The 25511-nt window shown below is 39.2% G+C and overlaps 1 protein-coding gene across 1 annotated transcript; it reads left to right on the top strand.

The window, feature by feature from the left end:
* The first annotated feature begins 51 nt into the window (after window positions 1-51).
* On the top strand, window positions 52-23428 carry ZDHHC7 (zDHHC palmitoyltransferase 7). The gene is made up of 8 exons (XM_075433986.1): window positions 52-141; window positions 6659-6744; window positions 9615-9937; window positions 12747-12871; window positions 18072-18168; window positions 18642-18723; window positions 19993-20123; window positions 21197-23428. Exons 3-8 carry the CDS (start codon window positions 9632-9634, stop codon window positions 21371-21373), a joined length of 918 nt encoding a protein of 305 aa, XP_075290101.1. The 5' UTR covers window positions 52-141; window positions 6659-6744; window positions 9615-9631; the 3' UTR covers window positions 21374-23428.
* The last annotated feature ends 2083 nt before the right edge of the window (window positions 23429-25511 follow it).

The following is a 25511-nucleotide window of genomic DNA, read 5'->3' as shown; positions in this document are numbered from 1 at the left end:
GGAGTCCACAGCTCCGCGGAGCGCCCGGCGACGGGCACGGTGGCGGCGACGGCGGCGGGGGCTCGGCCCCAGCTCGCCCCACCGCGCCGCCGGCGCGGCGCCAGCCGCAGCTCTGAAGGCAGCGGGGCCGCCGCCGCTGAGGTAAATCCATCCCCGCTGCCTCCCCGGGACACCGTCCCCTCACCCAGTCGGTTCCCCTCAGGGCGCCCGCCGCCGCTCCCCCGGGCGCGGCCGCCGCCGGCCTTCCCTGCGCCCACCAGCCCTGGCCTTCGCGGAGGCCCGACCCCGCGAGGAAGGGACGCGGTGGCCCGGCGAAGGAGGAGCGGGGAAGGTCAGCGGGGGTCAGCTCGGGCCCGGGGCTGGGCGCCCCGCCGGGCTCCGTCCCCGCCGCCCCCCGGTGCCGGCTCCTAGCGGGGTGTTTCAAGGTCTTGGCTGTGCTCCTGCCTCTTTTCGGGATGTTGAGAGGAATAAAAAAGGAAAAAAATCATCTGTCAGCAGCCGTGGAAACGAGCGCGTGGAAGCGCCCCTGTGCCCCAGCACGGCTGCGGAGTCTCAGCTGCCGCCGTGGGAAGCTGAAAGGAGAGGGAACAGCAACGGCTGGACGCGCCGCGCTGCTCGCAGCGTCCTGGCCCTTGCTCCAGGGAGCTCTGCTGGTTCATGTGCTGCTAGTTCTACTTATTTCCAGGAGGGAAGGACAGCATTTGCAGGACGTGGGAATGCAAGCAGTTCCCACTCTGAGAGGGCACATTCGTGCAGCACAGTGTGTATGCGATCATTGCCGTCAAAAAAGGGTTGGGAAACCACTGGCTATTTTCTATACTACATATACGGTTGTGTAATGGTATCAGGATGCTGAGTTGCAGTGATGTAACTGTTCGTTCTGCTGAAGGCATAATTAGGTTTAAGTCACTGTGACTGTTCACATTAACAGACTTAAATTAGATCTTTTGAAGTGGATGCTCTCTGAATTTGAGAATTTACAGATGAAGTAGAGCTGTACTGATTCATGAGTAGATGAAAGTGATGTAGAATTTTAGAGGTTTTAGATTGGAGTTAAATAGCTGAAAGCTCTTTGTGGCTGAAAGAAATTGTTAATACTTTTCCTCTCTCTGAAACTTCATTGGTTTTGCTCTAAAGCAGTATGTTTTATATTGTATGTATCTGATGGATTTCTTTTTTATGACTTTTGTAAAGACAGAACTTTTAAGGGCAGTAAATGAATAGAATTCTGTAGCAGTTAGAAGGCTGGAAATGAATGTAGAGGAGATGTGAGGCTTTATTTGTGTGTAATATGAGGAACCATTGAAACAGGGTTTAACACTCCTTCAATCAGTATTGAAAATTTCTAGTGAAAATAGTTCAGGTTTGATCCGTTGCATTATTTTTTAGGACCTGGAAGGAAGACTCACGTGTGGATATGTATATACTAACTGACAGAAAAATGTGCTTGCCAGCCAGATATTGCAGTGCAATCAGTAAATGCAATACCCAATGGAGTGTGAGGATATAGCATATATTGACAAATGTGAAAATTAGAGTAAAAAATTACACTCTAAAGTAGAATGTGATGCATCCAGTTGCCCTTGGCAAAGAAGGAAATCTTTCCGTTTCCACATAACAATACTGGTACTGGTTTAAGCATCTAGCTTTCTGGAATCTAATCTGAATTTGAGTTTGTGGCACTGTTCCAAAATAGGTGAGATAAAAAGCGCAGCCATTACTCACATGGGTTGTGTTCGTGACCTTCTCTGAGGTGAAGGTTGTTCTGTAATCCAGAAGTGTTCTGTCCTTGCTGTTGTAGCTCAGTGAAGCCTTTGTGTATTGGATAGTGTGTATCTGGTAGTGTGTGTATTTGCTGGGCACCAAAGTCTGTGAAATATATTTTCTTTCACTCCCACATCTGTTGGGAAAAAAAATCTGTTACCAAAAAGATAGCTTGTGGAACATCTCAGATGTTATTTGTTACTTATGGAAAAGTGACTTGGTGTCACCAATCTGTTGGGTTTGCTGATAGCAAAGCTGTTTTAATACTTTTTATAAAAATGTGTTCTGAAGACATGCATAGTGGTTTTTTTTTCTTTCATTTTGCATAAATTGTTTTACCCAGAATTTTTATTGCTGGGTTTTGAGGAGGTTTATAAAGATGCTACCGGCATAAAGAGACAAATAGTTAGAGGACCGGCTTCCCAGTAAGATGTCTATACTTATGCGTAAGTACTTCTTCTATACCCTTTTTCTGAGATCATGTAGAAGGAGCATAACTGCTTTGCAAAGCTGAAAAGAAACAATTCCAGTGTTTTCCTGTGGCCTGGTACTTGCCATGTAATAGGCAACTGGTGTGAGGAGAAATCATTACAATAGCTTGAAACTTGATTGTGTTAAATATGTATTTACTGAAGGTTGTCTCTTGAATTTGTTGTCAGGTGTTTGTAAAAAGCATCACATTAGTTATGTATTTCCAATGTAAAATGTCACTGTGTGCCTGCAGTAGAGTAGATATGGGTCAGTACAAAGAAGGACTACAAGGCATAAACAGGAAATTAATGAGAAATATGGCACAAAAGATATTAAGTTAGAGCAAAAACAACAAAGATTTAGAGAGATGATGAGCTGTGTCAGTGAGGGTATGAGATAGATTTGGGGATAAGTTAATAATAACACTTTGAATTTGTGTCGTGAGTTGCCATCACAAGGTGTTTCAGCTGCTCTTTTCCAGAGTTGTGTGCGCGGTGTTGCATACATCCCAGATTCTTGAAACTGGGCATATCTCTTTGTAATTACAGATAGCAAAAGTTCAGTCTGTCAGGGCTGAACTGGGATTATAGCCGATGGAGTGGTTCTTCTGAATACTTGCTACTCTAGCCATCCTTACATGTGTTGTGGTTGCTGAGAAGGGTCAGCCTTGAAGCCTTAGCAGAGGGCTCCTTGCACAGAGCTGGGCTGTTGCTGGGGCTGAGGTAAAGGATTCTCAGTGCAGTTACTCGTTGATAGAGTTATTGGAGTAGTTTTATTTGTTTGCTATGAGGTTGTTTGCTAGAGCAGTCACTGAGAAGTTGAAACAAGCCACAGTTTACTTACTAAATGGCTTTGCCGTTTGGATTGCATGTACCTGTAATAAAAAGTATGTTGTTAGGTGTGATTGTGTGTAGACGTTATCTGATGGATATTTATCTGTCAGCAATGAAAGGTCCAAATTGCCCATGGAATTAAATGCAGTAGTAGGTGCGCCCGTTTGGGTTACTTAAAATTTTTGCAGTTACTGATGTTAATGTTTACCCTGTAATCTTGTAATGAGACTACAGTTCTGTGAGTTTGATTAGTCACAGATTCTGTGCTTTCTAGGCAGGATTTAAATCCACTGTGTGTAAGCGCTGCGGGATTGTTATTCTGGTGTGCAAGATGTGTTAGTGCCCCTACGACTATTTACTTATCAGTACGCAGAGATGTTGAAATAAAGGCATTCTCTTTAGTGCATTGTAACTGAAATATGAGGAGTCTTAGCAACTGTCCATTGTATAGCTTGAACGAAAAAGCAACAAAAAAAGATTTAGGATTTGACATCTGATGGATTTTTAGCCTGTATATAAATTCTTGTCTCTGTATCTGTTAAAAAAAAAAAAAAAAAGCAAACCACACCTAGATTTTTTTTCCTGTGACAATGTTTTTCCTTTCTTCCTCAATAAATAGCAGGGAAAAGGACTGTGCTTAACCGTGAATTGCCCTTTTTTAATTGACAGTGCAGGGGCCTTGGATACAGTAGTTGTATTGTATCATTCATCTTCCTAGTGTCCTTGGTAACCTCCTTCTTCCAGTAAAGTTAGAGAAGCGAGGTTTGCTGTTGCAGTGGATCTTGTTTAGCCCCATTAGAAAACTAAAAACAGCTTAGGCACAGTCACAAGATCCATCTTTCCAGTGATCATGAGTTTGTAGTGTAACTTCTTCAAAAGTTTAGGGGGTTTTTTTATTCCAATAATATATCTGCATTTTGGGCCTACATTTCATTAACAATGAGGCGCAGGTCTGATGAGACATTCTCAACCTAAGAATTTAAAATAACACCTAAGAGTAGAATGGCATCGGATTGGGTTTAATATAATCACCTGTGCAAACACATGACATTTTGCATGAAACATTGAATAATTTAGTTTTATCTTCCAATGCTAGATAAAGATTTTTAAATGGTGACATTAAAAACTGTTTCTTGGCATATTAGAGATTAAAGTGTCGTGCTTTGTCCTGGAGGGTTTTGGTGTAAGTATACAACAAAGACTCAATGTAAATTTGCTTAGGACAGGCATTGAAGCAAATAAATTCATAGTCTGGAGGAAAGCTGTGAGCGTCTCGGTGGGGATGCTTAGCTGTTCATAAAATCTAACTGCGTTTCAAACATTGATCCTCTTCCCTTTGAAGGGGGACAAAGGTGAGGGATAATGGTGTAGGCAGCTGGAGAGGAGAACAACGTGGAGCTGCAGGGGAGATAGAAGGGGAGGGAGAAGTCACATGAGAATGACTACATCTGTTACTCCAGCAGAAGCTGAACTGTGGTGGCACTTCCACATAAACCAGTAACTGATGAGGCTACAAGAAACACTGAGATTTTGCACAGAATTGCCTTTAGGATTAGGTGGCTGACTGCACAAATCGCATCTCTGTCTTGTCAACGAATTCTCTGTTAACAATTTCAAATGATTACTCTGACTTTAATGTTTCACCTGCGGAGGCTCAGCATGTCTTCTTCTATTGCTTGTCATCTTTGACTCAGAGAATGGGTGGGTGACATTGCAGATTAATGTGAAACACTCAACCGGTGTCGTCTTGTGTGTTTCTACTTAGCTTCCACAAAATGCCATGTCAATGACATCTTAATGATTGTAGATTTCACAATATTGTGAAAACTAGTTTAACAGAAGTATAAACACTAATCTGCAAAGCAAAACAGAAAGCAGTCAGTAGCTTCATGCGGTTATGTCTGCACAGTGAGCATCTGCATTACCTTTTAGGCTTACAATGGAATATGTGAGTTTGTTTAAATAAGTCAAGAGGCTTCTCGTTTTCAGGGGAAGTGTGGATTGGCGTAATTCCCCTTGAATTGAGATAATTTGAAAATGTATACTGAAGAACTCCATCAGTAATGTAGTATTTGGAATATTTTTTTTGTAACAAGCTAGTTTCAGAAGCTTTCCTTTAGAAGTAAGTGGCTTTGTGTTTTCTACAGCTGTTAAATGTCAGAATCCTTATATTACTTTCAAAATATATTAATTTAAATTAACCTTCCAAATAAGAGAGTGAAGCTTCCATGTCACAAAGCTAATTTTAAATACTAGAAATTAAAACAACTGAAGAAATAAACCTAGGCATTTCTTTAGCCAACTTTAATCAGATGCAAATTTGAAATTCCTACTCCAAGCTAGTCATTTTATTCTCTACTACATAAAACAAAGCAGGAAAAATCTTCCTTGATCACATACTGGAGATTTAATTGTCAGGCAGATGTTATTGTTTGCAGCAGTAGGACTGGGTGAAAGAACAGCAACGGCAGCCAACGTTGGTGCGCAGGGGTCGCAGCTTAATTTGTCAGAAAGCAGTGCGGCAGTGCTTTCTGTGCAGCATCCATGTGGTCACTAACTTTTCCAGTCAGAATTTCAGGCCCACACCTCTTCTGCTCTCTTCCCCAAACAGACATCTAACTCCAGGTATTGTGCTGCTGTCCTGCTCCAGATGCCATGTGGTGGTTTCCAAAAGTTAACTGCTAAAATTTTCAAGCTTTGAAGTACCTGGTTTTCTAAATAAAAGAAGTTAATTCTCCCCTTCTTTCATTATGAAAAAGGAAATCTTCTACACTTACGAAACTACTAATCCTCTCTTACTTTGCACAGTCTGTGTTGAATTTGAGTATTGTGTCTTTGTGGAAAGGAAGGAGTTTGATCGAAGATTGTGGAACATTTGTATTATGAAATTAAGCATGGTTAGAACAGCTTATGCTAGAATTTCAGTTCTTATAATGATTTGTATATCATAAGTTGTATGGTAATTATTTGCCTATATGGTGGAAATTCTAGCAAGGAGAACTTTCTAAGTGCATGTTCACTTTGGCATAGTTGTGGGCCATTTTCTTTTATATACGGATTCTGGAATACGTAGCTTCTTTATTTTAAATTGGCCATAGCTTAGTCTAATAATTAGAGTTAAAATAATTTTTTTGTTATCTTAAAATTAGAAGAATAGTGCTAGGCATGCATGCTAGTTATTAATAACCTGCTACCAAAAACATTGCTGTAAGCTCTGAAAACAGTCGAGTTTAAGATAAAGAAGGTGATTATTTTTTGTGTACTCTATTAGTCATACAGGAGTGGCGAACAGGAAAAAGTAGTAGGTCTTTGGATAATACTAGTTTGTCATGCTAAAATCTGTACATCCAACTTGTTTTAAAAAACAATGAACGAAACAGAAATAATGTTACTTGACACACTGTTTAGAGTTTTTTAGTTTGTTCTTTGATAGGTTAATCTAAAAGTTTTTTCCTCTTGATCAGAAGCTTGTTTGCTGTAAGTATATGCACTGTATTTCAAAGTACTACTAAGTATATTATTTGTGCTTAACACTGTTTTCCTGATGAAGCAAGAGTGCTTCACTAATCAATTTGATGATGTCTTTTCAGATTACATCAGATATGACTATGTGAATAGCCTAGGATAGCCCAAAGGAAGGACATGATGTCAGAATAAGATACAAAACATTTGCGAGGTATGTGGTTGTTTTTCTGTTGTGCTAAAAATTTTCTTTGTTGTCTTTAATATAGTTGAACAAAATGAATAGAATAATTGTATGCCATTTTATTTGTATGCCAAAGGAACTGCTTGCAGAATTGATCTAAAATTCACATTTGTCATGACATACTCAAATACTGATTTTTTTTTTCCAGAATCTTGATGTCTGTTCTGATTTAAGCTAATTTGTTGATTTCAAAACTTGCCTTGATTGTAAAATAATTGTGTATTTCTTCTTCTGAGGTATTGTACCTTAGCTGGAAGGAATTCCAAATCTGTGTTCTATAGGAAGTTTCAGAACTGGGAGATTGTTTTTGATTCATTGATTCCTCTCAAATACTTTGCAACATCTGTGCAACAGGATGTCTTGAGGGAGTGGGGCTTCTAAGTAGTCCTTTGGTGGGGAAAAAAAAAGACATTTTGTTTGAAAAAATGTTCCAAATTACTTATGTATTGACCGTTTTTAAACAAAAAGATAAAATTTGGGAAAAAAACAATGCTAAAAAACCAGAAAAAGCTAGTACTTCTGCTGTTGTGAATTTGGTTGAATTTACCCTAGATTTGAGTTAACAAGACCAGAATTTGCCAGAGAAAAGATATTGTGACAAACTACTAACATGTGAATGCACTGTATTTGAGAGTTTCTGCAGTACTGCCATTTATCTGTTGAGGAGTTTGGCTCTTTAGAGCATTTGTTGGATATTTTGTGTGTGTGATAACTTTGCTTGGCTGTCAGGTTTTCGTATACTTCAAGGCTTAGTTGAAAGTTTCCTGTACATACTTTTTGTGGGTCCTTTCTTTTTTGAGAGAGAAAAAGTTAGACAAGAGTATTGCTTAGAAGTTTTAGATTTGTGATTAAATAATAGCTGATTTGCCTAGTTATCTTCATGTTCCAGCTGCTAATTATGTAATCTTCATGAAATGTGACTTTTCTTTTACGAATCTTGACCAGAAGGAGTAGTTGATGTCCCAAAGTGCTGTTGAAATTAATTGGCATAGATTGTAATTTTAACAGTTAACATTTAGACATATTAGAATAAGTTTAAGTAGCCAAAAAGAGAGGGCCTTTACTTATCCAGGTTACGTTGTTTGAATTGCTTTTAAGGGAGGCAAAGTTTATTCTTTCCTGCAGTATTTTTTGAGTGTGTGGCTACCTTCATCCATGTCTTAATAGCCACATTCTGGTAAGAGAGGTGACTTTTGTGTAAAAAAAACCCCACCAAACAAACAAACAAAAAAACCCTCAAAACCCCATATGGGGATAGAAAACCCAGTGTAACTACTAGATAGTGTAACATTGCATTGTTAGGGACTAGATCCAGCACCAGAGCTATATTTCAGTTTTTGTTCTGTTTAACAACCGGAGAGTGTAGCCAACACTTAACTGCCTCCTATGAGTATCCCAGCTAGCCATTTTAACTGTTACTCTGGGACTTCTACACTGCAATCTGCATATACTTGTTTTCATTTGTAGTCTCTTGGATTATTCCTGCCTAGTTCTAGCCTTAAGATCTAAGGATCCTAAGAATTTACTGGGCAGAATATGTTTATCAGAATTGATTCCTTGTAGGTAGGACTGAGAGTTTTATAAAGGATTTTAAAAATGCATAGCTTCATCTGAAAACTGTCTCAGCGTGAGTCTCTTTCCCTGATAATGGTCATTTTGACCATTTTAGACTAACAAAGTGATCTCATATTCAAGGTCTCAGGAGGTAAACTGAAGTGCCATAATTCCTAGCAGTCATATTACCATTAACAAGGGGGAAAAATGGAGGCTTTGGCGTGACTGTCAGCAATCAATATAAATGCTTTCAGGTTTCTCTCAGGCATGGCCTTTAATAGCATGAATCAATATGATTTTCAGAACACAGTATACTTTTAAAGTAGCAGGTTATTCTTGATGCATAATGTTTAAGCTTTAATTTGTCTCCTGCTTGTTGATAGCACTTCAGTTCTGTTATTTTGTTCGTGTCCTTGCTTGCTGCAGATATCTGGAAAATAATTCTGTTTTCGTGAAAAATATTAAGATTTCAATTCTTGTTTTTGTTCCACATTGGAACAAAACAACAACAAAGCCCTAAAAGGGTTTTCTTGAAATTAAATAAATGAATGTGTTATTTGAAAATCTGATTCATGTAATCCATTGCTGGGCTAATTTAAGTACTACCATTTGTTTCCCTTAAATTTGGTCTAATCTGAGAGCATTTTGTAAGTTATCCAGAATATCGTTCTATCAGGTTTGTGGCTTTTTCAACACAGTAGCGCTTTTGTCAATAAACTAGTGGCTTTCTGACTTGCTCTGTTTTTTGTTGTGAACCATGTACTAGAACAGCCTGATTGCCATTCTGTTTTTTTCTTCTGCTCTTCCCTGGGTTGCTGGAGCAGTATTAAAAGTCATCAGTCTGGTCCCATAATTTGCAGTTTTCTGAGAGACGTGGGATGTAATTTAGTGAAGACTTCTCCATTTTAGTTTGAGATAAAAGAAAGAGGTTGCCTTTTTAACAAAAGGGGAAGAATGGTTTACGAGGACAGCAAGATGGAAATGAAACCATTCAAAAATCCTTTTGTCAAGCATTGAAGTTCCATGATTATAAAACAGTTATGGGATTATAAAGCTCAGTAAATGACTTACAAAGCTATTGATGAAACTTTGTAAATGAGTATCTTTTGGTAACAGAAATATTTCATCTTTTCATGGTCATAGATTTTTTTTTTTTAGGTTTTGATAAAAAATCTCAGTAATCTATTTTCAATTTAGATATGTTTTATCTTAAAGAAATAAAAATTGAGAGCCACCTGTGTTTCCAGTTTCCTCATGCATGACAATGGTGTCTTTGCTTCCTACAGGGCAAGGCCAGAAAACCATGCAGTCATCAGGGCACAGATTCCGTGATGTTGAGCACCACTCGCTTCTTGCTGAAAATGACAGCTACGATTCCTCTTCCTCTGAGGCTGACATGGCAGAGAGGGTTTGGTTCATCAGAGACGGCTGTGGTATGGTCTGTGCTATAATGACATGGCTTCTGGTTGTCTATGCAGACTTCGTAGTGACTTTTGTCATGTTGCTGCCTTCCAAAGACTTTTGGTACTCTGTGATCAACGGTATTCTCTTTAACTGCTTGGCAGTACTAGCTTTGTCATCGCACCTGAGAACTATGCTAACTGATCCAGTAAGTATGCGATCGTTCCTTGACGTTGAGTTGTTCTCTCCTATAGCTCTGCAGAGAAATTTGGAGAAGTGGTATCAGTGTCCTCCTGCTAGGAAAAGTGGTCTTACATGCAGAACCCTCAAGTCAAAGCGATGATATCTGTACTTTTCCTGTTGTTCGATTAATGAATCCATGAATAATTTTTGACTTGAGGAGCAGGCAGTATAAGATTAATTTATAAGGAAGAGGTAGGCTCATGAGATGTACAGTTTATTTGTTAAATGTTAACCCAGGTTCTGAAGAAGCTAATAAAACTTTAGTCTTTTCCATCCTAATTTTTCTTACTTTTTTCATCAGATGTGTTTTCAAGACGTCATAAGGTGTTGTAGCTTCATCCTGTTTTATTGTTTGAAATGTATCTTCCATTTATGGCACGTGAAAGAACTTCTAGAGGTAGACATGCTGAAAAACCTCAGTCACATATTGACATGAAGTACAACCTACTGTCCTACGTGATTCATGCAGTATTGTGTTTAGGTATTTAGAGTCAATGGGAAGGGAGATTTACGTTGAAGCCCCATTGCAACAGTGTAGGTGTAAGAGGTCTTGAAAGTACGAATTTCTTAGGAATTTTACTCTTCAAGAGTTCAAGAGATGAAATTGTTTATTTTGTACTAAAATATGTTATTCTTTTTAGGGAATGAATGTGGGGAGAGAGGGGTGAGGGGAAAACTGTCTATTTTCTCCAGATTTTTGAGACAGTAGTAGTATTTATAGAAGTTATGGGAGTGTTTGAAAAAACAGCAGGGTCTTGTAGTCAATAGTTTTCTAGGTCTTTGATTTACTTCTGAGCCCACGCGTGGTGATGAAATGTTATGACTTCTACAGACTGTGACAGCTAAGAAAGTTAATGGTTTAAGGATAGATTGCTTAAAAATATGTCCTTGTAAAACTGTTTGTCTTTCTAGACGTATGTTGTTCTTTATGGATAGACCTGATAAAAATTGAGATGAATCACTGCCTTTTTTGCTCCACTCCTTTCCTGCTGACTCCCAGAATGAAAGACAGGACTGTGTGATAGAAACTGAGATTGAAGGAAAAAAGGAATAAGCTACCTCAAAACATATGTGAATTAAATTTGCTCTTATAACTGTAAAAATAGATTTTTCATTGAAAGGAATTGGTGACTGAGACTATAAAAAATGTTTTTGAAATAGAGCATATTTTTGTCGGCAAAATGCTAAAAGCATGGCCTAAAGTTATCGTCCTTAGTGATAGGTGAAGAGGTGAATGTGAGTTGTGTTTTATACTTATAAATTTACCTGAAACAAGATAAATTTGTGCTTTAGGAGATCTCTCTGAGATAATTCACTGTATTTGCACCGAAGTATTAACTTCAGTGGGAACATTCGTATAGCAGAAAGCACTTCAGCAATTCAACATGAGTGTTTAAGAAACTCTGCTTCAGTTCGTATCCCTGCGAAGGCCGGCTGGCTCAGGTTTGAAGCACCACTTAGCCAAAGAGTTCACCTGGGGCAGATCTTGGGCTGTGTCTCGGGTAATACAAACACAAGATTGTTGTTCCAGGCAATAGGCAACAAAAGCTTTCTGCCTAAGTAGAGAGGTGTTCTGCAGTTGAATCTGGAGTGCCTGCTGGTTTGTTAATTCTGTCCTGAAAACTTACTGAAGGTGTCTGTGTGAAGTGGTGATGTTGCCGGTGGACTTTTTTTGAATAAGAAATAATTATAGAATGTTGCAGATGATTTAAGGCAGCCTGGAGAAGGCTATCCCTGTGTGAAGTAAGTGCTGGCCAGGAGAAGTTGGTACAGAAAGGCCATTGAGCTTTCACATCCTGGTTTATTTCGCGGTCACTTCCTGTCACAAATAAGCCTTTAGCTCTGTGAGTAAGCAAGGTGACAGTGGTACTTTCCATTAGTTTCTTCTTGCTAATCCAAAGTTGGCTTCTGATCTCGTGAGGTTGTAGATTAATGCTGTAACTGGAAGAAGCAATCCTGCCTACTATTCCCATCCATTCATCATCTTCCTCATTGTGTTGAAACAGCTGCTAATACAGCTCTGTGGTGAACAGCTCAAAGAACTAATCACTGAAAAATAATTTCTTTTCCTGATGGGTGATTTTTGTTCTGGATCAGTTCCTTCAGCTGTTTACCGTGCAGCTACACAAAGTCTCACAGTAGCAGAAGGGAGCAGAGCATACTAGATGTAGAATAAAGAAGCCAGTGGTGGTTCATGGTGACATAATACAGCCAAAAGCTGAAGTATAAAGGAAAAAAGAATGACTCTTGGTTCACAGAAACTTGTGTTCATGGGGCAGGTGGCTAAATCTTGGATTCAGAGAGTTGTAGTAACTTCTTTAACGTAGTACTTGCTGATTTGATTTTTGTGGATGGTTTAGCCTAATAATTGAATGTCACAATAATTAACATATGCTGCCGTAAGAAAGCGTGTCTCTCTTAGGAGTGCTTGTTCAGAGTAACTTCTCAGGAGATACTGTACCTGTAGTGCTTGTGTCTGTGTGTAAAGATGTGTCTTCCTCTTAATTTTATGTATGCTGGTGACAGCAGATTCTATCAGGATTGTGCTAATACTTGGCCATAGATGAATTGCTGAAACGAAACTGATTTTGAGGTCAAGCAGAGGTAATCTATTCATTTGGAAATGATTCTGGCTTGTGGCACACTAGCTTTAAGTAAGTGAACTTATTTCAGCAATTATCCTGAGATTACTGGTATGAAGTCTATAAAATGTATTTTTAAAAGCTCTCAGATCATTTAAGAAGCTTTCTGTCCTTTAATTGGAATGATTTCAGGGGGCTGTACCCAAAGGAAATGCCACTAAAGAATACATGGATAATTTGCAACTGAAACCAGGAGAAGTGATCTACAAGTGTCCGAAGTGCTGTAGTATCAAACCTGAACGTGCACACCATTGCAGGTATGCCATAGCTTTCGTTAAAGCAGTTATGTGTGTTGAGTCTTTGAACAATGTTCCTGATATGTGTTAATTTTTTTCCCCCAAATTTCTTTTGGTATCCAGTAAACTTTCGAATTCATACATTGCAGAGTAGTTTATAGATATACTATAGTGTGGCCAAAAATAAATGTGGATGAGGGGGAAGAAGCAAGAGACTCAAGAGTGTTTAAAAATATTCATACTGTGGAGTCTTAAGTACTTTTTGATCTGTGAATATTTTCCATCGGATCATTCTAGTTATTGTGCTGTACTGTTGATAATGCAAGGCAAAGGGAAGAATCTCAAGGAGATTTCTGATAGAAGCTGATTTGAGGAATGACTCCTGCAATGTTAAAATAAGAAAATATGTATTAGTTTTAAACTGTCACTTTAATTTATGTCTTTGTAGTGTCATTTGAAGTTATATGTGAATTGGCAGATTATTTTCCCAAAGTTGTATGCATAATTGGTTAAATGCACTTATGTTCATTGAAGAACCGTTTTAATAAGGACAGAAATGATGATAATTTGAATTTAACATGCTATGGAAGAGATAATAAATGTATCCATTTTTAATTAATTCTCAATCTTTTTCAGGCACTGTGGTTATGCATTTGTAATGTTCATTATGTGAGAGTTGAAAATAGATATGCGTGCATAGTTAAGACTTATATAAATATGTAAATGTTCCTGGTGGCGCACTCTAGGTGCAAGGAGTGATGTGTGTTACATTGTGTGGCGTATTAAATTTGAGTCTCAGAGTTAGTGCCTGTCAAAAGTACAGGGTGAAGTCTTGTCAGGACTCTCAAATTATTCTGTAGGTTTGTGGTTTCTGAATTAAATGTCTTGGTGTGTGTCACTTGTCTGTGTGAAAGTTATGGCTGAGAAGCTATTTCCATTATATATACTCTGCCTTGACACTGAAATCTTGTTCTTCTCTCAGATGTGAGTGGCTTTTTGTATCTGGAGTGTGAGGCGGAAAGTTTCATGTATAAATAGCCAAGTATAGAATTATCTTCAGTTTATCTGTGGTGCAGGTTAGCTTTTGCAGGGATGCAGGTACCAGGCCTGCCTTGATGTGCAACGAGTTTGGTTCTGGCTGGCTTTGTTAGCTCTGGCCGTGTTACATGAACCCAGCTATACCGATTCTCGGAGCAGAGTACCAGCTGTTAACCTCTGCGGATCCGAAACAGCTTTGTGCAGTCTGTTTAGGTATCCTGGCACTGTGTTTATGGGATGTGGTAAAGGGACGCCTGAGAGCCTCTGCGGAGTGTAGGTTGGATCTTGCTAATTGTCTTGTCTCTGATTCAGGCAGGCTCCTATGGAGACTTTGCAGGTATTTTTGTGAAGTTTTTCCCACATCTTTGGTGAGATGTTCCTCATAAGGACAAAGTGTGCATTTTAATGCTTGCACAGTGCGTAACTGACTTCACAGAACATCGAAAAGAGAAAGCCAGAGCCTGAAATTGTATGTGCTATCCTTTTGTAAGCCTGCTGTCGTGTTGTTCTCAGCAGTTGAGTATCTGGTCTAATTGCCTTTGTTTCTTTCATTCATACAATACATGCTACTAGTAGTTGCTGTGAAATTTTCTTAAGTAAAACGAAGGATTTTTCTGTAATTTTTTGAATGTTGAATACATACTGCATAAACCAGCTACCAGAATCTGATTCTTTGCCATAGATTTAGCACTGCAGAAGTGTACTGAATAGAAAAAAATAGGTTTGTTTGATTATGCTGCCAAAATTTTATTGGCTTACAAACCCATTCCAAGGACCTTAAAAGGATGGTCTAGTCCCAAGTATTCAAAGTGGCTATTTGCTGATAGTAGAGACTTGAAAATGGAAATTGAAGTTGGTTCCTGTTGGGAAATAGTTATGCTGAAAGCCACAGTGCATGTTTTGAGTAGTAAATTATTAACAGAAGAGGCTCTTATGATGTAGTTATGAAAACTGTTGTGCAACACTGCAGCAGAAGTTCTTTTGAGGAAGAAAAATAGTTTCATTATACTCAGTAGTGATGGGGAAAAAGAATAAAAAACATTTATTTACAGTTAAATATCTAGCCCCCATGAAATACATTAAACTAATATTTTACTGAGTAGTTAACATTTTCAGCAGAAGGAAGGGGCTTATCCCGAGCGACTACTCTTTTGTTTTCACTGAAGGAGCACAGCTGTCATTATTTCTGGTTTATTCTCAGTGCTTGGGTTTGTGTGGGGAACAGTTATTCAGAATCCAGTCACTGAGATGTTTCCATCAGTCTTCCTGTGAATTTTGGTTATCCAGACCAATTTCTCTTAAGCCATTAGCTGTATCTTTCTGAATGTTATCTTTGCCATTCAAAACTGTAATTGCCTCTTCAGTTGCCTGAGCGCATTCAGCAGCAGTGCCAAGTTGGAGAAGACCTTCCCTTGTCCACAGCTGTTTGTTTTCCTTACCGTATTGCTGATTCTTCTTGTGTAGGGGTAAGTGTTCACGCATGGTGAAATGACCCACGTTGCAGCTAATGGAGTGACTTCCCAAAACTCTTACTACAAGGACATCTATGCTTGGACAGGGGAAGGAATAGAATACAAGTGGTGGGGGCAGGAAGAAGGCAGAACCACTGTTTTAAGCATTGCTGTGAGTTTGTTGGCTGGAAGCGTTTGCTGAATTGCCGTGCGAAATTGGAAATGAAGGCAAGGTTCCAGACATCTGATGTCTTGGAGAGCTCTGCGTGGGCTTGTGAGAAATACTCAATGAGCAAAAGTGTGTCCTGCCCACCTCACATCCTCCAGCATTTGACTTGATTGAGTCTGGATGTGATTTTACTCAGTACTTCACATTAATATTCTTTTTAGAGTAACAGCATATATTCTGTGTTACATTAGGAAGCTTGCATGGCTGTAGTGACTGGAGTTAGCTCACCTTCCCACAGAGCTCAGGAAATTAATGAGAGGCTGAACTTGGAGGCAGCAGGCTGTGAAATGAAAATCTTTTGGAGACCGTTCTGAATGCCTTCTCTCGAATGATAGGAGTTTCTTCTGCACTAGAGAATGGTTGCCGTGTTTAGTTACGGTATTGGGATTTTCATGTGTACCTGGCAGTACTTGACAAGTAATTTGCATCAGAGGATGAATTGTCTTTAACGTCCAGAAAACAAGATGCAGTGGGAGCTTAGAGGCTGGGTCATGATACCTCAGGGCAAAGGAAGCTTCAGAGGAGCAGTGAGAGATTTGGGATTCTGTCATATAACCTGCACAGGAGTATGTTCTGCCTCTTGCTGAATTACCTTATAATCAAGCATTTGTGGTGACTATGCCTTGGAGCATTGATTTCCCACAGACACAGGCCCTTTTTTTCACACTAGTGACAATCATCTAGCTTTGCGTTGTGGCTTGTCGCTGCAGCACGTGTAGATACCATGCACAAATAAACATGTGTTAAAAACAAAGGATTTTGAACAAGAGTGCCTGCATTTTTTAGGCTTATTTGGCTTTGTAACTGCTGAAATGAAAATGCTTGATATTTTGGATGTTCTGTAGGAAAATCTGAAACACTTTGAGTGTGGGGCTATCTTAAGTACAAAGCTAGAAAAATGAAACACGAACATCATAGAATTGTTTGGGTTGAAAGGGACCTTTAAAGGTCATCTGGTCCAACACTGCTGCAGAGAGCAGGGACATCTTCAACGAGATCAGGTTGCTCAGAGCCCTGTTCAGCCTGACCTGGAATGTTTCATGGGATGGGGCATCGACCACCTCTCTGGCCAGCCTGTGCCAGTGTTACACCAACCTCATTGTAAAAAATGTCTTCCTCATATCCAGTCTAAACGTACCCTCCCTTAGTGTAAAGCCGTTACCCCTTGTCCTATTGCAACAGGCCCTGCTAAAAAGATTGTCCCTCTCTTTCCTAAAGACCCCCTTTAAGCACTGAAGGGCCGCCATGAGGTCTCCCCGCAGCCGTCTCTTCCCCAGGCTGAGCAGCCCCAGCTCTCCCAGCCTGTCCTCCCAGCAGAGGGGTTCCAGCCCTCGGATCATTGCTGGGGCCTCCTCTGGCCCCGCTCCCACAGCTCCAGGTCTGTCCTGTGCTGAGGGCTCCAGAGCCGGATGCAGGACTCCCAGGGGGTCTCACCAGAGCGGGGCAGAGGGGCAGAATCCCCTCTCTCGCCCTGTGCCCACGCTGCTGGGATGCAGCCCAGGGTTGGCCGCCTGGGCTGTCAGCACACACTGCTGGGTCATGTCCAGCTTTTCATCCACCAGTACCCCCAGGTTGTTCTTGGCAGGGCTGCTCCCAATCCCTCCATCCCCCAGCCTGTATTGATACCTGTATTGATACTTAAGCTATTGATTTAGGGAAGAACTTCAACACATGTTGCAAGTCTTCATTTTCTCGTATATTACTGTTGATGTTTGGCTGCAGATGGACATGAATAAAAGACAAATGAGCCCTCTGGTGCTGTATAACCTAGCACATGTAAAATGGACTTACTGAAATATTTTCTTTCTGGAAGTAACCTTCACTTAAAATTGGGCAGAAAGTAAGCAACTACTTGCAGAACTAGCAAGGAACAGTAGTGTTTAAGTATTCATTTAAAAGTATGCAAAGAATGTGTGCTGCTTATAGTTTCAATATTTTTGTTTTATGTCCAGGAAGTGAGGTGTGACACTGTAAGCTGTTCTTTAGTTGTGATTTTGATTACATATGTTTAGAGTTGCACGGCCAGTCGAAACCTCAAGAGTGACAATTTCTCTTTAAGAGGTGAATTTCTTTTTTTTTCTGATTCACAAGGTAAATTTATGACTTGAAAGTCTGTAAACTTGAAATAATTACTATGTCTAAAAAAGCTTCTACAGAAAGGAAGGGTTTTTTGATACTGAATGTAGAAGCAGCTGAAGCTTTTCTCATTCAGTGCCACAAATGTCTAAAACAAGTAACTGGGTTCACTTGGTTGTGTGTTTGGATATGTAATGATCTTATATTAATACTGTTTTTCTGATGTGAAGAGTCTTATCTACACAGTTTTCTAAGAAGCAAAATCTGAGTTTTAAGTGAGCAAATGAAATGTTAGTAAAATCGCTGTTTGCAGTTTTTCAGGAAAGTAGATTTCAGCACATCATCTTATGACTACTGGTTACCCTTATTTCTAGATTAAAATGAGAAGTATTGTTTCTCAACAGAAGTCTTTCTTCCTTTCCTTCAGTATTTGCAAACGATGTATTCGAAAGATGGATCACCACTGCCCGTGGGTGAATAATTGCGTCGGGGAGAAAAATCAGAGATTTTTTGTTCTGTTTACGGTAAGCAAAAATCAAGAGCAGCTTGATCTCAGTATTAATCAACCTTGATGATAACAATTATGGTTGTGCTTAGTAGTGAGTAATGGTTTAAGGTCACAATTGTTTTGTGTTGGGGTTTTTTTTTTTTCCCTTCTGTGCAAGATATTCTTCAAGCAGGAATATACTTATACTCATTTTAATCTGGTGAAGTGCTGTTATTTTAAACTATCTTAATTTTGCTGTGTTTTATGTAGTAACAATTGGTTACTAAATCATAGAAATGGTTCTGTGATTTAGGGGGCTAATCCTTAAACTTGTTATTGCCCACATTTTTAGATTCAGACTTAATTAGATTTTGTTTTTACATCATTGTATTGAATTGAAAACTGAAATAGGAAAGTATATTTACTGTGCAGTGGTGAAGGCTGGCTGAAAGGAATGTCTTATATACTACCTGGCAGCAGTCAAAAGTAAGCACTCTCTTTTATTTTCAGATGTATATAGCCCTAATTTCAGCTCATGCGCTCATACTGTGTGGGTTTCAGTTTTTCTCCTGTGTCCGAGGGCAGTGGACTGGTAAGCAAATACTTCACTTTCACTGTCATAAGCTAGTAGATATTAAGGGAAGGTCACAACATTCCACCTATTTCTGTCCCATGTATGAAATATTACAGAATTTCAATCTTTTTAAAGTGAGGTCCTGAAAATGTTTCATACCTGTTTACCTATCTCTTTCTTTTTTTTTTTTCCTTTCTTTTTTTTTCCTTCCCTTTAATCATTCACTGTAACAACTGCGGCTGTCAAGGGCGTTCTCGCTCCCATTCCACATAGTAAGAGTTTACCACTTCTGTAACAGGACAGAAACGGATAGCTGGTCCTCAGCCACCTCTGCAGTGTATTACCTGAAGCTGCCAGCTGGGCTTTGTGTCCCCCACTGCAGTTCGGTGAACGGCAGCTGAAACATAAGCAGATTTCTCCCTCATTCTGTTACTGGAGCCAACTGTGGGGCACCTGTAGAAAAGAAATTTCCTAAACCGCCCTAGTTGTTTGTTTAGGGCTCTGACTTGCATTTCTTAAAGGTCCAGTGTGCCAGAGCTCATTCTGATCTTGTGCTTTTGACAGAAGATGGGTGAGCATACGTTCTTCCTGGTACCTGAAGCAACAGGGGAATCCACGTGCCTGTTTTTTTTTTTTTTTGCTGATTGTTCTGTTGAATTGATGGAATCTTAGTCCTTTTCTTGCTTGAAGCATTCTGCTTCCTGTATACTATCCCATTTCTTATTTGTTTAACTATAATTGAGATAATCAGTTGATCAGAGGATCTCCAGAGATGTGACTGTAAGTGTAGGTCAGAACCTGATTACTTTGTGTAGTGAATTAAAAAATAAAGCAATTGCAGCAACAATGGAACATCTGCATTAGCTAGCAAGTCAGAGCTGACAGGGGTGATAGTTTGTACAGCATTTGTCATGAATGAAACTTCAGGCTGCTCTACATCTCTATGTATGTGCAGTTCTGAGTACTTAAATCATCTCATGTGCAAACATTTATTTGACCTCCTTGAAATACTGAGGCAGGATTGCAGTAATGCAGTACCGTGTACTTTATAGGAAGCCAAAAGTGTTACTTCCTTAACATTATGTATTTCCTTGGGCAGCAAATAAAGCTGCTGCAGTGCTAGAAATTAGAAATCTGTTATGATTGTGAAATGTAGTTTCAAGTGTCACATATTTAGCTTTTATTGCTGTTTGCTGAAGAGGGGATGTCTCAGTATGAACATGCTCTATAGATTTTTTTTTTTTTAAATTTTATGGGTTTTTTTAACTACATACGGTGTTTTCACAGAATGCAGTGACTTCTCCCCACCTGTAACTGTGATCCTGATGATCTTCTTGTGCCTTGAGGGTTTTCTGTTTCTCACTTTCACTGCAGTCATGTTTGGCACCCAAATCCACTCAATATGCAATGATGAAACGGTAAAGACCTCTACTTTTGTATGCTGTAACAATTACTCTAGGAAGATGTGATTAGATGTTGTTTTATTTGCATGAGGGGAGACTCTTATTTTGGAGAAAACCCCAAATCTGAAGTAGCCTGCCATTTTTATTTTCTGGAGTTGTAAGAATTGAAATACTTTCCTGGGGGTTTCTTGCTAACAGAAGTTCTTGCATTCTTTGCTTTTCTGACATAAATTTTATAATTAGGTTTTCAGTTACAAAGACTGCACAGCTTCTGACTTCAATTGGACTTGCACTTCTCAGCTGTCACAAACTGCTGATAAGTGTTGTGAGAAATGACTACTTTTCTCAGGGTTACACTTAAACTAGCTATCTGGTATCAACCCTTCACACCCTCTACTTTCATATACTTCATTAGAGTACAACCATAGTTTGGATATTTGGCTCCCTTGCCCTTAGATCTGCAGTATTAAGCCTGGAGAGGATGTTTTGTGATGGATAATTGACTGGAAACATAAGGAATTTGAATCTTGTGGCTGTTCCGAATTTTCTCATGTGAGACTGTTTAAAAGTGTACCTCTGTACTGAAGAGTAACTGTGAAAAACAACTGGTAAATACTTAGCCTTCATTAGTGGGAAGCACAAGAAATTATCATCAAAATAATGCATTTGGGAGGGTAAGCCCAGATTCAGTAATTGCAGTACAAGAGCCTTCTTGGAAGCCTTATTGCCTGGTTTCATTTACTGAGTGAACAGCTTCTAGTGTTAAGTATATTGCGTGCAGATTCTTTACTTTAACATCAGCTTTTGTGGTTATTTTGCCTTTTAGTTTGGGAATGAGGTAGAGGGCAGAGGTAGAGGTAGACCAATGTTGTACACTGTGTATGTTCTAAGTCTTCTGCCCTGTACCTACAGGGCTAACTCAGCCATTCTTCTTTCTTCCTTACTGAATAAATAACAGTAAGAAACTAATCAGCTCACTAGCTGTACATGAGAAGAATGCAAAAGTGTCATCGGTTTTGATAACTGCTGTTAGACTTTACGAAACTTTGGACTTAATAGTGCGTTGCTGCGTGTCTGTTTATATGCAGGAGATTGAAAGATTGAAGAGTGAAAAGCCAACGTGGGAGCGGAGACTACGTTGGGAAGGAATGAAATCTGTCTTTGGGGGTCAGCCTTCACTCCTGTGGATCAATCCTTTTGCAGGATTTCGAATCAGGCGACTTCTACTGAGAGCAAAGAAAGGAGGACCTGAGTTTTCTGTTTGAGTCTAATTATGCTGGAACTTGCAAGAATACTATAGAATATTTATTTGGGGCCAGAGAAGGCTGTCTACGCATAATCTGTGACAAGGCGATACTGATATAAGATTTGCTTGTAGCAAGCAGAGTTTTATATGTTTATTGTCACAGATCTCATTAACTTTCAGAGACGTGAACTGGATCTGTAATGGTCTGAACAGCAAGATAACAAAGGAGAAGCACGTGGTCACACTAAAGAAGCCAAATGTCATGCTACTGTAATTTATTTTATGAGATTAATTACCCATTTTTGTTAAATCCTTTTTATTTGATAAATGTTTGGGGAATTACCTGATTTTTATAAAAAGTATATACTTAGGTGCAGTTGTCAATCATAAGGAGGAGCATTATGGTGAAAGTTATCTCAAGTGAGACCTAGCCTTCTAAATCCAGTTTTCAGGGAGTAGTGGTTTGTTCAGTTTTAATTTATATTTCAGCTTGTCCTAATAAACAGAGCTGTACACTTGTGTCCCACTTCAGGCACACATTCCTCATATGCAAGTGATTCAAAGGACTGGTGCACACAAGAGCCTAACACACGAGAGGCACTGTTACACCCCTGCCAAATGTCTTCCCAGGCTCACAGAGCGTGTCTTGTGTTTGGCAGTATGAATGTCATATGGCATTTAGGTAAGTTCGAAATCTTCAGTAAACACCACTTTCAACTAGCGGCTGTGAGCCCAATTCTGCCCTCAGATATGCATCTTCAATTCTTAATGCATTGATTTTAGAGGAACTGAAGTGTAGGTGTTTGAGGATTGTATCTGCTGTGTGCCAGGGGAAAGTGGGACCAGTCACTGTATCCTCCCGGGTGAGATTGAAATGAATGTACTGTAGGTTGGAGTTAATTCACTGAAAACAGTTGTCTTTGTAAGGTCTTGCCCTGCCTGTTTTTTTATTGTACAGACTTCTCGTAGAAGGAGAGCTTTTAATGTAGTGATACCTTGAACAAAGACATCAGAGGAAAGAGGGACGTTGCCTCTTTCTCAAGTACGACAAGTGCAGAAAGATCTGCAATAGAAGGAATTATTTTGAATTTAACTGTTTTCCAACCAAAATAACTTTAAAAAAATGAGAGCAATATAGATCTGGAACTGCTTTACGTGGGCCTGACAAACAGCAGTGCTAAGAAATTTTTATAAACCTGCAAGTAATGAAATACAAGCTGCAAGTAAGGAAATTCAGCTAAAAGTGGGTTCTTTAAAAATTACATTAGATTATTTTTTTGTATTGTTGTTAATCTGTTCTATAAATTACTGACAATAGAAAGGATAAAGCAGGAACCTCGATGCATAGCTTGAAGTCGTGCCTAGAAAGTAAATAGTTCCCTGTTCTGGGACTTGCCTTAAAATTGTCCTGTTCTTGCTTTTGCTTTGCCAGTAGCACTGATCTGTCCCACCTCAAGCAGTTCAACATGCTGAAGAATCTTGCGTTATAAAGTTTACGTACTACAGCAGCTATACTTTCTGTTTTCAGTGACCTGCTTCTCCATTTCTGTGTATCTCTTTGTGGCATCTGGATTCCAGCTTCGTCAGGTTTTATACCGTTGGTTGAATGAAATGACTAAGGGATCCATTTGTTAGCTATGGCCCTGCGAACAAAGCTGTGCAATACTGCGTAATACGTTCACTTTGCCTGGGGAATGATGTGTAACACCGGACAGTTTCTAGGGGTACACACCCAGTGAAACTGCAGTCATATGAGCAAAACTACGTCTCGTGTGACTGAGGGGAGAGTTGGAAGTTCCACAAGTATCTTTGTATATTCAGCTGCACATCTTAAAGACTGGGGGGAAAAAATGTGTCTGGCTTTGTCATGAGGCTCTTAATGTGTATATTGTTTAATAAAATATCCTGACGAAAATCAGAAAATACCACTTCAAGCGGTTGAACCCTGTGACTTAGCAAGTGTGTGTGTGTGTGTGTGTGTGTGTGTGAAATCAGGTTTACTTGGCTTTTCAAACCCTTGTTACATTGTAATTTTTTTAATGTAAAAAAAATAAAGTAATTAATTGAAGTCTTAGTTGATTAACTTCTGCTCTATATGTCACTTCTTTTGCACATATAAGTGCATATTGACATCTATTTAGATTACAACAGCTTCAGGGTAATGGTCTTGCATCGTTTGGCTTGTAATTTGTATGTACATGCATATCAAGTAACAGATGATACTGCTCTGAATTGAAGATGCTTCACTGCTTATTAAGGCTTTTAAGCTGTGCGTACTGCTTAGCTGTTCTTAGGCATTTCCTTTTCTGCATCCTCTAGTGTAACTGCTTATCTTATTAGTACTTGTTTGTCTTAACGTGGGAAAACACATGGCGAATACTTCCTATTTGAAAACTCTTGAACAGGTTATCTCAGGCTTCAGACTTTCAGGGTATTTGTGTAAAATACAGGTTTGGACTACCTAGTTCCTCTGTGCAAATGTTGACTTTTTCCACTAGTTCTGTAGCTCCAAAGACAGTTAATTACACAGCCTAGCAAGCAGCAGTTCAGGTAGCTGTCAGCACAACTGACCCAACAAGGATGAGGGCGAGGAGAAAACAAGGTTTACAGAGGCAATAAAGGATGGACAGGCTGGAAACAGTTTATTTCCCATTTACAACAATTCTAAAAAAATACTTTGGTACCTTTCCTGGGTGTAATGTCACACTTTTGTACGCTGCTGTTTCTATGGAGAAAATAGCTCCAAATCCGTTTGTATAAACCTTGGGCCACTGCTGCTTGTATTTTCAAGCAGGTTAATGATTTGATTATATTTGTATGCCGCAGCAGTTAGGCTGTGCTGTATTTACATACATTTTAGGGAAGAGCTTGTTTACTCTCCCAACTGGAACAGACGGCTCTGCAGATGGATTCTGCTAATTTATCTCCTTTTTATTGTCTTGTTTAATTTCTAGTAGTAATGTCAGGTTGTTTCATGAACCCTTTCTGAAGTTTCAGACTGCAGCAGTGACAAGTGAGAATTTATTTATGGACTTCTTAATGCTGCTTCTGTGTGGAAATGTGTTCCTATGAAAGTTCTCACTTCTTTCTATTGACAGTGTTAATATGTGAATGTATTCAATGCTGCTGGAGAAAGAATGTGGCGTAAGAGGTTTTGAAATACAGAAATTGCACTGTAAAATGATTCTGGAATCTCTTAATAACACGATATGCACCAGCATTACAGTTCTGTATATTTTTTAAGTGTTATTCCTCTGAACAGAGTAACAGTTCGATTCATGCAATGTACCTTGTGGCTGAATATGGATGGGTGCTTCTTGATTGATTGTTAATTTTTTTGCTTGTGTCACTTTTTTTTTTTGTTCTGAATTTCTTCATGGAGAAATACTATCATTCCATTTTTGCAGTACTTCCTGACTGTATTACAGTAGCATATATGATACCGTAATGCACATTGCTCTGGAAAATAGCCAGCATGCATCAAAGCAATCACAGTCTTAGTTTCTGGATAACATAAGTGAAGCTGTGCATCTCCAAAATGTTTCTGCAGTTTCTTTTAATACTGTAGTGCAGGATAAAGTTAAAATAAGACCTAGATTCAGTGTTAATAAAGACAAATGTTGTAATTGGCTAGGAAATTGATAACTTACAGAGAAATAGGTAAGACTTTATTACCTGAGATGCATGATTCATGTTGTTCTGACAAAGCAGCTGGCACTTTGCCGGACAACTTATTTTTAAATGATGGCTTTGAACCTCTTTTGTTAACAAAATCATGATTCCAATAAAGCTGAGATCTAATAAAATAGTCACTCTCAAGGTATGTTTGCATAAGAATATTGGTTTAATTTAGAGTGGGGCATGACATAAGGAAGCCAGAAGGAATTTTTGCTATGAATATATTCTGGCCCTTAATACAGGCCCCTTGGAGGACAGGGAATTACTCTTTCTGTAAACCCTCACCACAGTAGCTGATTACTGGAGACTGAGTCTGGTACCTGCTTGCTCCTGGACAATTTTTATTTTCTTCTGTCAGATAATATCTTAGATTGTTAATTACATCAGTCTCAAGTGAAAGCTGGGCTTTGCAGCCATAGATGATTCTTTTCTATGAAAAATATAAATCCCTAAGGTGGAAATCCCTAAGGTATTTGCAT

The sequence above is a fragment of the Opisthocomus hoazin genome, chromosome 12 (genome assembly GCF_030867145.1).
Source record: "Opisthocomus hoazin isolate bOpiHoa1 chromosome 12, bOpiHoa1.hap1, whole genome shotgun sequence".
Classification (NCBI taxonomy): domain Eukaryota; kingdom Metazoa; phylum Chordata; class Aves; order Opisthocomiformes; family Opisthocomidae; genus Opisthocomus; species Opisthocomus hoazin.
The sequence above is the reverse complement of the archived record's forward strand: the minus strand, read 5'-3'. Positions and strand labels throughout refer to the sequence as shown.

What these genes read in the sequence shown, in the direction of transcription:
- ZDHHC7 (XM_075433986.1), top strand. Translation starts at nt 9,632, where the DNA reads ATGCAGTCATCAGGGCACAGATTCCGTGATGTTGAGCACCACTCGCTT. An exon ending in GAACTATGCTAACTGATCCA is followed by an intron (nt 9,938 to 12,746) that starts GTAAGTATGCGA and finishes GAATGATTTCAG; the next exon opens with GGGGCTGTACCCAAAGGAAA. An exon ending in GAACGTGCACACCATTGCAG is followed by an intron (nt 12,872 to 18,071) that starts GTATGCCATAGC and finishes CCTTTCCTTCAG; the next exon opens with TATTTGCAAACGATGTATTC.